This window comes from Rattus rattus, chromosome 1 (assembly GCF_011064425.1).
Source record: "Rattus rattus isolate New Zealand chromosome 1, Rrattus_CSIRO_v1, whole genome shotgun sequence".
Lineage (NCBI taxonomy): Eukaryota > Metazoa > Chordata > Mammalia > Rodentia > Muridae > Rattus > Rattus rattus.
Window position 1 is genome coordinate 84,247,146 of NC_046154.1, and position 13,065 is coordinate 84,260,210.

General features: G+C 39.6%; 1 protein-coding gene across 1 annotated transcript in view; it reads left to right on the forward strand.

The window, feature by feature from the left end:
- Positions 1 to 13,065, forward strand: part of Brinp1 (BMP/retinoic acid inducible neural specific 1) — a 190,095-nt gene that overhangs the window by 46,213 nt on the left and 130,817 nt on the right. The window contains exon 2 of the mRNA XM_032902854.1: positions 5,379 to 5,646. Coding sequence (XP_032758745.1) covers positions 5,429 to 5,646 — 218 coding nt within the window. The 5' untranslated portion in view covers positions 5,379 to 5,428. The remainder of the gene's footprint in view (positions 1 to 5,378; positions 5,647 to 13,065) is intronic.

Below are 13,065 nucleotides of genomic sequence, written 5' to 3' on the forward strand. Positions count from 1 at the left end.
ATTTGGGGTGCAAGAATTAGAAATCAGGATGTGTAAGCACTAAACTTGATTCATTTCATGACACTGCCCAATTCAACCATGGGAATCAAATTATCTTTATGCTTCAGCCAGTGTCAGCTCTCGGGAACAACTAGTGTATTACACAGCAGTGGGCACCTATGACTCTTGGAAGGTCATGAGGATCAACAGCAGCACTTGGCCTACAACTAGTCCAGAATTGTTAGGCTGTAAAACCCAGTGGTAGGAATCCCTTCTGTAAATGTTACAGATGATTAAGTATTCTCAAATTCACTTTGGAAGATTCTAAGGGCTGTCTGAAAGATCTACCTTGGCTCTGCAGCCATGGTGCCAGAACATTCTATTTGTAGACTATCTATGGTTTGTTGATTTTAAAAGAAGGATGCTGATAGAGAATGGCTTAACTATACTATGAGGTAGAGTGAAGGGAGCTCCTTATTACACTTGGAAGATTTGATGTGTCACCTTCTGATGCAAGAACACAGCACAAGGGCTCCTTGTAGTCCACACTGCAAAAGGACAGGGTGAAGTTCACATGTATAATTTTAAAGTTCTTAGCCAAAATAAAATTAAGTTAGTGCAAAAAATGAGTGGAATTCATTCTCATACTTTCCCTGAGGCTAATACCTACAACATAATATTTTGGCTTTTCACCATTATCTGTCTTTGGTGAGGCATATTTTACACTGCTTCATTCTTACAACTCTTTGGACTTCTGTACATGTTGTAATATATGCAGCACACTTCAATGAGACTAGTATATTTAATGCTGGATAGCGACATGTGACCTGCTCTAGAATCAGATAGCACAGTCTTTCTCTCTTGTGGTCATATTTGCTATTTTTTCAGTATTAGTTCAATTACATACACATTCCTATCTTCAATTTCCTTTTTACAACATGAACATAATTGTGTGTCCCCAATCTTTCCTTCTTCACACTCATAACAAAAGATCAAACAGCAAATGCTAAAGTTCCTGCCTTATGGTTAGTGCACATTTAATGCCATTGCTGTTCTCAAAATGACTTACACAGCAAATAAACCACCCTGAGGTACAAGCTGTCTTCTGTCAGTCCAGATCAGAACCTTACAGTTTTTAATCTTCTCCTGCCATTTTCTTCACAATTCCTTTATCAGAGATGCTTTTCCTGAGCATCTTCTTTTGCAAACCTTTCTAACTTACCTTGATTAATATTGACCTTATAGCTGCCTCCATGCTAAGCAAATACTCTGTCACTGGGCTGTATCTCCAATTCCCTCTTTACTTTAATTTTGCGATGCAGTGTTAGTAAACTGCTGTCCTCTTGAGTGACTCTGTATCACCCAGGGTAGCCTTAAACTTTTGATCTTCTTGCCATAGGCCATTTCAGAGCTGGGAGTACAGGCCTATGCTAGCACTCTTGGCTTTGGTTTCCTTTGCTTCCCTCACTACCACCACCCACTTATGGCTCATAGATTTATCACCCTCCTCAGTTTATTAGGAAATCATATCTTCTAGAATCCTTTGTTATAAATACTTTCCCTGGCCTCAATTCTTTCATTAAACTTCATCCACTTGTGGTAGTGTTGGTGAAGCACATGTTGTATTAGAAACACCTATGTATGCTTGTGCTCTGTTGGAGTCTGAATCTACCAAAGGCACAACTTAATTTCACTGGGAGTTGGAGGCAATGAAGACAGTGGAAATTGTACAGGTTTTTATATTAAAAGATACAAAGGATAGAATCTTAAGCCTAACACTTAGGAGTTGTGAGCTTGGGGACGTTTTTAATGTTTGTCTGGTAAATGGTATAATAGACCTACCTCCTGGAATTTGCTTGCATTAATATCTAACCTAGGCTGGAGTCTAAGAACAGAGAATTTGAAAGCTAAGTGGATAAATGAATAATAACTATTAGTCATGTAACCTTATGTTATCTGGAACTTTCCATAAAAGTTAGTGTTGTGCCCAAATTCAGAGTAACAGTGGCTATGTTTTATATAATAAGCTGTAAGAAATTGATATGCTAACCTTTGTTCTAATTTGTATCTATTTCTCTTAGGCCTTACTTCTTTGAAACTTTCATTTTTACTTTTAGTGTATTGTAGACCATTATGATGTATGTATGAATATATATATTTTCCCCCCTCTCTCCCTCTGTGCATGTGTGTGTGTGTGTGTGTGTGTGTGTGTGTGTGTGTGTGTGTGTGTGTGTGAGAGAGAGAGAGAGAGAGAGAGAGAGAGAGAGAGAGAGAGATAAATATGTGTGCAAGGGTATAAGTGGACATATGTTCTAGTGCATGTGAAGTTGAGTGTCTTTCTCTATTTCCACATTGGTATTTCTGTTAGGGTCTCTTAATAAACCTGGACCTTTACTGGTTATCTAGGCTGAACAACCTACACACATTCAGTATCTTCCTGTTTCTGCCTCTGAAACCTGCACTGAGCTCATAGGCATATAGGTCCACACCAGTTTTTGTTTGTTTGTTTTAATTTTTTTTGAGCTATAGAAACCTGAATTCAGATTCTAATACTTACATATGGCCAGGCATGTGGCTCAATGGTAGACAGTTGTCCAGCTCCCTCTGCCTTTTTCAGTTCAGGGGATGGAACTCAAGGTTTTCTGCATACTAGTTAAGTCCTTAACCACTGAGCTGTCTTCCCTGCCCTACTATGATTTTCTAAGTCAACAGAGATACATTCTGACCTCACAGCTTTCTGTAATGTAGATTATTATTCAAAACCAGGAAGTTCAAATAGAGGTATGCAAATGCACTGCCCTGCCAAGACAAAGGCAGAAAATAGAACAACTAAATACAAGCCAAAAGACAGGAATCACAAGATATTGCTGGGGTCATGGAAAAAAAAATGGGTGAGAGCCTCATTTTGGAAACACTGATACCTCTTGCATCCCTGCCATTGTAAGGGACTATCCAGAACCTGCTGAGATGTTTAGTAGCAACTCTGGCCTCTAACCATCAGATATCAAGAGCATGCCTTTAGTTGTGACAATCAAAGATGTCCCTAGGGGGATAATGACACCCACTTGTGAAGCAATGGGTTATAACTATCAAATTTTAGTTACTCCTAGGATTACAGGCAGAAACCTTAGCCCCCTCCCCAGATACACACAGAGGCACACACAGCATGCCAGTGTTAGATATATAACCTTTTGCAAACTGCAATGCTCTGCATCCTGTTTCCTCACAGTAACAGCTAAGCGTTTTCTCCCAGGCTCCCATTCGCACCCACTCACAACAGAAGCTCTGTAGAAGTCAGCTTGGGTAGCACAGTGTGATTCCAGCATGCTGCAGTTCACTCTACTGAGCTCAGAACAATTGCTCCCACCCCCTGCTTGCCACTCTGGTGGGCTCTGGCAGACAGTCCTGGCAGCTGTAGCTGATACAGTTCTGTACTCAACATGTAGAGCTTTGTTTTAGGCTCTGAACAAAACTTCAGGCTGTAGCTTTTTCCAGCTCCCACGCTGTGCATATGCCTCCCTCCCTTGCCCTGACAGCTGGGGCTTGCAATGACAGGCAGATTTTTGTGGCACCTCATGATAAAATGGCGCAATTGAGCATTCGAGGGAAATACTCAATTGGGCAGAAACCCACATCCCTCTCTCTTTGATTTCTTCTTTCCTCGTCTTACTTGCCTCCCATATTCACCTGCAAGAATAGCCAAGTAAGATACAGTTAGTCATGTGCATAGGTTTTACACTTAAGAAAGTGTTTGTGACCTCATCATATTTTTAAATGGTATGCATAAAAATCTGAGGTCTAGAGAGGGGCCGGGACTGTTCAAAATCACATGCTTAGCACAGATAAGAAACTGCTTTCTTAAAGCTTTTTGCCAGCTAAAGGCTCACAGCCCAGTGAACAAGAAAGACGTAAAACAAAGAAGTATAATGCAAGACAATTGGATCCGACATAGAGCTTTAGAAAGTGAGCAAATAGAGTTGGGCAGACAGAGCAGAGCAACATCTTTTGAGAGGAATAGAGAAAGATAATAAAGATAAATGATGTGACCTCAGGTGACTTCCAAGGCTAAGTGAGGCTTCTTTCAGGGATGGGAAAAAAGGTTTTCAACTTACATTTCCTGGAAGAATCTTAATTTGACAACAATAAGTATTTGGTTTTGTTAGGTGCTTTGCCACGGAGCTACATCTCAAGACCTGACAACATTAATATCGCCATGATCGTGATAATTCTCCTCATCATTTATGCCATGTATTGAACTTTTTTCCTTTGCTGGGGGTTGGTGTGAACATTGTGCCCTAATTGTGTGATTCACGTATCATGTTAGTGCTGGTTCTGGTGTCCTCGAAGTAACTTGCTGAAACAGTCACAGATGATGCATTTTACACAGGAATCACATTTACAATGTGGGATAGAGCCAGCTTACTAAGGAAAACAGGTGAAGCAAGCTGCAGTTTGCTAGGCTAGGATATTGACTAACAGTAAGATGATAAAGTTAAACTTTTTGAAAGTTGGGGGTTCCTATGATTTCTTTCTATTCCCCTCAGGAAATATACTGCCCATCTAAGGTCTCTCTTGAACTCAAAATTTTGTCCAACATAGTGCCAGGGCATGGCAGTGCTGTCCAGCTAAAGGGTTGGTAAAACCTTCCCACCTCCACACCCATGACCTTCAGTGTTAGGATATTCTGAAGCTAAGAAGTACCAACCAAGCAATGCATAGTCTGTCTAAAACCGTCCTCGAGGGTCTAAAAACATTTCATTAAGCTTTCTAGAATTTTGACTCTATGCTGTTCTTAGAGTTTTTAATGCTTAAGGAATCCAGCCTGAATGGGCAGTAGCTAGAATATTCTAAGACTTTGTACACCTAATTGTTCAGATAAAAACAGAGCAAGTATTCAATGTGTTTATGCCTATGGCATAAAAGAAGAGAAAGACACTCTTGTTCAACAAATATCAGTAATGAGAGAGAGGTTTCTGGGCTAAGCCAGAACATGAAACAAACACGGAGTTCTGTCCCACAACCTTACCTAGACGTATTACACCCTGTTTCTGCATTAATTTGTTTCATTCACTTCTAAAACACATAATCTGAGTATCTGTAATGCACCAATGATTGACATAACACCCTAGACATGTCCTTATTATACACCCATGGATGCTATACACCATAGCCATTTGTATACCTTCACATTGCATGTGTACAGCAAACCAAGGCAAGACCATGTGCCCCAATCAGTACAGGTCCTTTGTTTTTAACACAGCAATAATGTTTTTATAAAAATTAAAGCACTCTTCTGATGAAAATATGTTAATCTCGTTTTTTCCTTTTTACTGTCTTTCTCTCCCACCCTGCCCTCCACCTCTTCCTCTCTCCTTTCTCCTTGATTCTGTCTTCTACAGGACTCCACAGAATGGAGCAAGAATGAGAGGAAAAAGGCCGGCAGAAAAGCATGAACTGGAGGTTTGTTGAGCTCCTCTACTTCCTGTTTGTATGGGGCCGTATCTCAGTGCAGCCCTCCCACCAGGAGCCAGCTGGGACAGACCAACATGTCTCCAAGGAATTTGATTGGCTTATTTCAGACAGGGGGCCTTTCCACCACTCCAGGAGCTACCTATCCTTTGTGGAAAGACACCGGCAAGGATTTACAACCAGATATAAAATATACAGGTACGATTTAGGCTAAGAGAGCCCTTGTCTTTCATTCCTGTTGTGCTTTGGGGAGACTGAACATTTTCTGGCACCTGGCTGTGTTGTGAAGCTTCTAGGTCAGGGAACTGTGACCTTGCGGTATATAGGTTGTTATTCTAATTTATTCAACATTTTATAAAATCTTAATATGATGAGTTCAAATAATGATGAGTATTTAATGTACTAGTAAGAAAATACATGTTTTTAATTTTATTTAAACTTTCTGTTTAACTGGTGGAGATTTTGATTGATTGTTTTTCCCACCTTACTCAGTTACTTGGGAAACTGACTTTAAAATAAGTTTAAATATAGTTTAAAAAGAAAGAATTTCAAAGGTGTAAAACTTGTATTGAAGCCATAGTTTACCTGTATTCATGGTCATGGCAATCTTCGTTCTTGCAAATACTATTAATGAACCTAGTTTTCTACCCAAATATATTTATGAAATTGGGGATAAATAGAGATGTTTAGTGGAGACCTTGTTCTTAAGCACATCTTAACTGATCACTTGCTTACTGTAATTACCCAATCTAAAGAGACCAATTTCTATCAAGGATGAAACTTCCGTGGTTTCAAGAAATAAGTCCACATTATACATGCACAGTAGACAGATTAACAGGAGAAAATTATTTGGTTGATGTGCATATACGTGGTAGCCATGAAAAATAGGAAACTTGGGAAAGGGGCAGATGACTTAAGTTTGTGCAACATCCTGAGTTATGGAGAACAGCCAGTAGAAGAAATAAGTGGGAAATTGAGTGCTGCTGACAAAGTACATCAGATGACAGAAATTGTTTCTCAGAGGGTCCAACAAGAACAATAGACAATCAGTTCTGACAGAATCTATCTGGGCTAATGTGCCCTGTCCTGTAAGCTACTCTTACATGGTGATGAGATTTCTTGGAAAGAAGATTCATATCAATCGGTCTATGTTGGGGAGGATCTATCTGTAGATGTGTAAGTTAACTTCAGGAAAAAATTCTACTTGGTGATCTGGGAGAGGAAAAGGACAAGAGCTAGTAAGGTAGGAGATGAGGACATAGATTTTAGTTCATGTTCATTCAAAGCACTCAGGATAATAAGTGCTAGACTCTGAACTATTGTTTTTTGTCCTCAACTACCACAAGTACTTTCTTCATGTGTGTTTCTAAATTTCTATGTACTATTTAATTATATAACTATTTGGCATATTTCCAAAATACTAGATTTGTGCTTCATTAATCTAAGCTTCTATTTCTTTGTTAATTAGAATATATAACTAACTGGAATTATACAACTACGTGTAAAATCTTTACAGTTCTATTGTCATGTGTGTGTACCCCAACATGCACACACACGTAACATTCATTTATGTCATTGATAGTCATGTTTATATTTGTTATGTGAGTGTTATCATAAACATACAATGAATACTGTTTTTGAGTTGAAGATATACAGAAACCACTATGCAAACTTTTATCTTAATGTCCAGAAAGAAAGGGCGAATCCTAACATTTCTGACACAATTAGAATCAGAAAGCAAAAAATCATGGTAGATGGAGACCATAGGTCTGAATCTAGACCTTAGGCCTTACAAGTAGTGGATATAGAAAATGGTCAAACCATTCCTTGGTGTTGTGTACTAGATATGAGTGATTTGTGAATTTTCCACCAGCAAAAAATGTTTTATCCCACTAATGTCTTGAGGTCTTATAACAGTTTTGTGTATTCAAGAGTGCATGGGCGTACTTTCTATGTTTCCTGAAAAATAAAGTCATTGAACTACAGAGAAAAGGTGCCTCTGAGAATTACAAAAATTTAACAAAGAAAAATGAAATTCAAGTGGATAAAATGAGGAAACAGAGTACAAATATGAAAAACATGTTGACATTTCTACTCTTAAAAGAAAATACTAGAATTCTAACATAATTATTGATTCAAAATGCTTCCTCTTGGGAGAACTATACTTAAATCACCTGAGAACAGTAGTTAACTGCTTCATTTCAAAATTGGATTCTTAAAAGGATTTCTAGCAAAGTACAGCTATTGCTGTTTGTTATTATGCCTAAGCCAAGGATTATGGGTATGTGTTGGCTGCTGGAGAGGATGTGCCAATCTTTGAAATGCTTGATTGATTCAGGATAATTTCAAGCTTTGAAATGTTGAAGATGGGGCACAGCAAAAGTCTTTTAGATTCAGATATCTCATTCTATCTCTGTTTTATCATGTAAAAACATCTTTATTTTCTGTATAATTTTGTCTTTTGTTTAAGCCACTCAAGGACCCATTTAAAGTTGGAATTGCTTGGCTAAATTTTTTTTATTTAAATGATCATTTTATGAGTGAAGTAGACAAAGTCTTACAGCCAAGAAAAGTTGGAAAGTGAGCTTGAAAGCAACCATGGTTATTAGTCCACAGCCACACTAATAAATGTGGTAGACTTATGGCCAGCTGGGTCCCAGTTTCAATGATCTGTGTACTGGACTATTTTAGGGGATCCTGTCTTGATCTCCCTATTTTTTTTATTTCCTCATTTATCAAACTTTAGGGTTGATTTAGATTAGTGATCTTCCACCTATGCTTACATGAATTGGTGATTTTTGATTTAAGTAGCCATGGAAAACATTGTAGTATGAAGAGAAGGGCAAAAAGTCTGACCAGGCAGAATTTTCTGCCCTCTCCTTCCATAAAGAGAAGGCTTCCATGTGCTTTAATGTTTGGTTTTATCATGGCATCTATGTTGGAATGGTATCCAATTTTGAAAGAAATATTTAAGTAATTTAGTGAGCTGATTTCTAAAATGTTTCTTTAAAATGTGTTTTCAATTTATTTTTCTCTTCTATATTATATCCTTATGGCAGTTTCTCCTTCTTCTACTCCTCCCAGCACTTTGAGACCCACTCTGCCTTCATTTCCCTTAAAACAAGTAGGCATCCCAGGGATATCAACCAAATTCAAATAAGAAATTGCAACAATACTAGGCACAAACTCCCATATCAAGGCTGAATGAAGTAACCCAGTAGGAAGAAAAAGACTCCTAACAGTATGGTGGCAGGTGGGGGCGGGGGTCCTCTACGATTCTTTTAGCTCTAAAATTAAATGTGAAATTTACATAAGGTTACATGGTTAATTAAATGAGAGTTCCACCCAGAAGCCAAGCCCTTCGTCATCTAGTTATTCTGTCTTTCCTTTATTTAATCCTGAAATAATTATTAAGCAACTGCTATAGACCTGCCAGTGTTTAGGGAGGATGATACAATAATGAGCAAAATAAAAACTGTCCTTCATCTCAGAGGAGAGAGTAACATTAATTAACCATGTGTGTCCAGACACTTCCATTAAGTGCTATAAAGAGAAAAAAAAATCCAGTGTTGTTATACCTCAAAAGTCATAAATTCTGTGTTCATTGATTTCACTCTTGGGGCAATCTATGCAGGAAAATCTATGTAAATGGATACACAGAGAAATAGGCCCACCCAGTTGTAAGTCAGAGCAAGCACCACCTCACTCATGCTCCCTGGGTCAGTTGTCAGTTGATCCTTATCCTTTCTACACACCATTTTGCTGGAACCCAAAAACAGTTTTCAATGTGCCTCTTTAAATTCTGTATATTAACATGGATTGTGAAAATTGATGCTGCTTCCTAAAAGAGGAGTCTTTCAGAAAGATTTCTATATTATGTAATGCTAAAAACCTTTTCTGAACTAAGACCTTAAGTCTCAGTCACTTTCCTCCTCCCCAGACTCCAGGCCACTACCAAGGATGACTTAGAAGCTAAAAAACGAAAAAGCTCAACTTTTCAGGATAAAGCTATCCTTTTTTTCTCTTTGCACATATCCTGTCTACAAATCATAGCATTCTTGTAAGGAATCACTCCCAGTGGTGGTGTGAGAAAATCCCTGAAGAAGCTCCCTCCAGTGTGGTTGTACAAGCAGTGACATCACCATGTGTGCATGCAGTGGTCCGATATGTTTCATACTCTGTCACTGCAGACAGTAGGAATGATGGGGTTGTGGATTTGAGCTAAAAAACGATTCAGGAAGCTGAGAAGTTCTTGTCTCTCAAATCAGCTAAAATGCAGTTCTAGAAACTTCAGCCAGGGAACCTTGATATTCTTCAGCTCCCTTGCTTTAGTTTTGCATTCTTTGATGACTTAATAGAATGTTAAGGCACTTTTTCCAAATGACCAAGAGATAAGTTAGCTGGCTTAGTCTCCATGGCCTTTTCCATCTATGAAATTCCATATCTTGTGAAGTTGTGTCATTTTTTTTCCTCCATCTTTATTAACATGTGTATTTCTTATTTACATTTCAATTGTTATTCCCTCTCCTGGTTTCCGGGCCAACATCCCCATTACCCCTCCCCTTCTATATGGTTGGTCCCCTCCCCATCCTTCCCCCATTACCACCCTCTCACAACAGTCCTGTTCACTGGGGGTTCAGTCTTGGCAGGACCAAGGGCTTCCCCTTCCACTGGTGCTCCTACTAGGCTATTCATTGCTACCTATGTGGTTGGAGCCCAGGGTCAGTCCGTGTATAGTCTTTGGGTAGTGGCTGAGTCCCTGGAAGCTCTGGTTGGTTGGCATTGTTGTTCATATGGGGTCTCAAGCCCCTTCAAGCGCTTTCAGTCCTTTCTCTGATTCCTTCAACGGGGATCCAGTTCTCAGTTCAGTGGTTTGCTGCTAGCATTCTCCTATGTATTTGCCGTATACTGGCTGTGTCTCTCAGGAGAGACCTACATCCAGTTTCTGTCAGCCTGCACTACTTTGCTTCATCCATCTAATCTAGTTTGGTGGCTGTATATGTATAGGCCATACGTGGGGCAGGCTCTGAATGGGTGTTTTCAGCCTCTGTTCTAAACTTTGCCTCCCTATTCCCTCCCAAGTGTATTCTTGTTCCCCTTTTAAAGAAGGAGAGAAGCATTTGCATTTTGATCATCCTTCTTGAATTTCAGTGTCATTTTTACATTATAGCAAGATCCTGTGCAGAAAGAGATGGGTTTAGGGTTTGGGGATTCAAGATGCAGTGTATTTGAAGAATCAGTCAAGTATTTTGGTATTAGTAGCGCCAAATTTGGAGATGACCAGAAGCAAATTGTTAAGAGCAACATAAATACCTGGCAACAACTCTTTCAACAAGGATAAGAATAAGCATATATGATAGAGAAGGAGAAAGGGAATGAGAAAGAACTCATTACAGCAAACGTAGGAATCCCTCCTCCTGAACTTTAATTTCTACTTTGAAGAAACAGACAATTGTCTCTGCTCTATCAACCTTTTGAAATCCAGAATAATTAAAACTACTTGGTAAGATTTAAACTGACTATAGGCAATCTAAAGTTTCTGAGGTTCACTTTTCTCATATATAAAACTATGATGATATTAAATGTCTGATTAGTTGTGGTGGAAGAAAAAAAGAAAAAATGGGATTGAGTATATGGCGCTAACAATTTTTATTTTTACATTTTTACTTTTTAATTTTTTATTGGATAGTTTATCGATTTACATTTCAAATGTTATGCCCTTTTCCAGTTTGCCCTTCTCTCATCCCCCCTCCAATGCTTTTATGAGAATACCCCCTCCTACCCACCCACTCCCACCTCAACACACTGGCATTTGCCTACACTGGGGAAATGAGCAATCACAGGACCAAGGGCTTCTCCTCCTACTGATGCTAAACAATGGCATCTTCTCCTACATATGCAGCTGAAGACATGGGTGCCCCCATGTGTACTCTTTGGTTGGTATTTTAACCTGGGAGCTCTGGCATTATTATTCTTATGGGGTTGCAATCCCTGCAGCTCCTTCAGTCCTTTTTCTAACTGTTCCATTAGGGTCCCCATGCTCAGTCTGATGGTTAGCTGCAAGCATCTTAATCTGTATCAGTAAGGCTTTGGCAGAGCCTCTCAGGAGACATCCATATTAGTTTCCTGTAAGCAAGCATTTCTTGATATCAGCAATAGTGACTGGGTTTGGTGACTGCATATGGGATGGATTCCCCAGGTGGGATAGTCTCTGGTTAGCCTTTCCTTCAGTTTCTGCTGCACTCTTTGTCCCTTTATTTCTTCTAGTGAGTATTTTGTTCCCCCTTCTAAGAAGGTCTGAAGCATCCACATTTTGTTTTTCCTTCCTCTTGAGCTTCATATGATCTGTGAATTGTTTCTTGGTTATTCCAAGCTTTTGGGCTAATATCGACTTCTCAGTGAGTGCATACCATGTGTGTTCTTTTGGAACTGGGTTACCTCTTTCAGGATGGTATTTTCTAGTTTCATCCATTTGCCTAAGAATTTCTTTCTTTTTTTATTTCTATTTTTTAAAATTTATTTTTACACTTCAGATTTTATTCCCATCCTGGTCGACCCTCCAACTCCCATACCTCCTCCTTGTTCCCTCCCCATCTCCATGAAGATTTCCCACCCCACCTACCCCACCAGATCTCTAAACTTCCTGGAGCCTCCAGACTTTGAGGGTTAGATGCATCTTCTCTGACTGAACCCAGACCTGAGAGTCCTCTGCTGTATATGTGTTGGGGGCCTGTTATCAGCTAATGTCTTATGCCTAGTTGGAAAACCAGTGTCTGAGAGATCATAGGGATAATTGAGACTGCTGGTCCTTCTACAGGGTTGCCCTCAGCTTCTCAGCTTCCTCCAGCTTTTCCCTAATTTAACAATGCAACTGTTCATTGGTTGCATGCATATTTACATCTGACTCTTTCAGCTGCTTGTTGGGTCTTTTGGAGAACAGTCATGGTAGGTCTCTTTTTATGAATGCCCCATAGCTTCAGTAATGGTGTCATGTCTTGGGGCCTCCCCTTGAGGTGAATCCAACTTTGGGCTTGTTGCTGAACGTTCTTTTCCTCAGGCTCTTCTCAATTTTCATTCCTGCATTTCTTTCAGACAGGAAAAAATTATGGGTAAGAGTTTTGACTGTGGGATAGCAACCATATCCCTCACTTGATGCCCTGTTTTTCGGCTGGAGCTGGGCTCAATAAGTTCCCTCTTCTTACTGTAGGCCATTTCATCTAGGGTACCCCCACATTTTGAGTCCTGAGAGTATCTCACTTCCTAAATCTCTGGTACATTCTGGAGGTCCTTCCAACCCTTTCCTCCAGAGGTCACCTGATTCTATTCTTTCTGCTGGCCTTCAGGTCTTCAGTCCTCCCCAAGATCCCCACCCAATACCAGATCATGTTCCCCTTTCCCCTGACCCCCCTCCACTTTCCCTCCCCCCTTCCCCATGTGTTGCTTTCTTCTCCCTCCCATGTGGGACTGAGGCATCCTCACTTGGGCCCTTCAGCTTATTGACCTTTTTGAGGTCTGTGGATTGTATCTTGTGTATTCTGTACTTTTTCTTTCTTTTTGGTTAATATCCACTTATTAGTGAGAACATACAATTCATGTACTTTTGAGTCTGAGTTACCT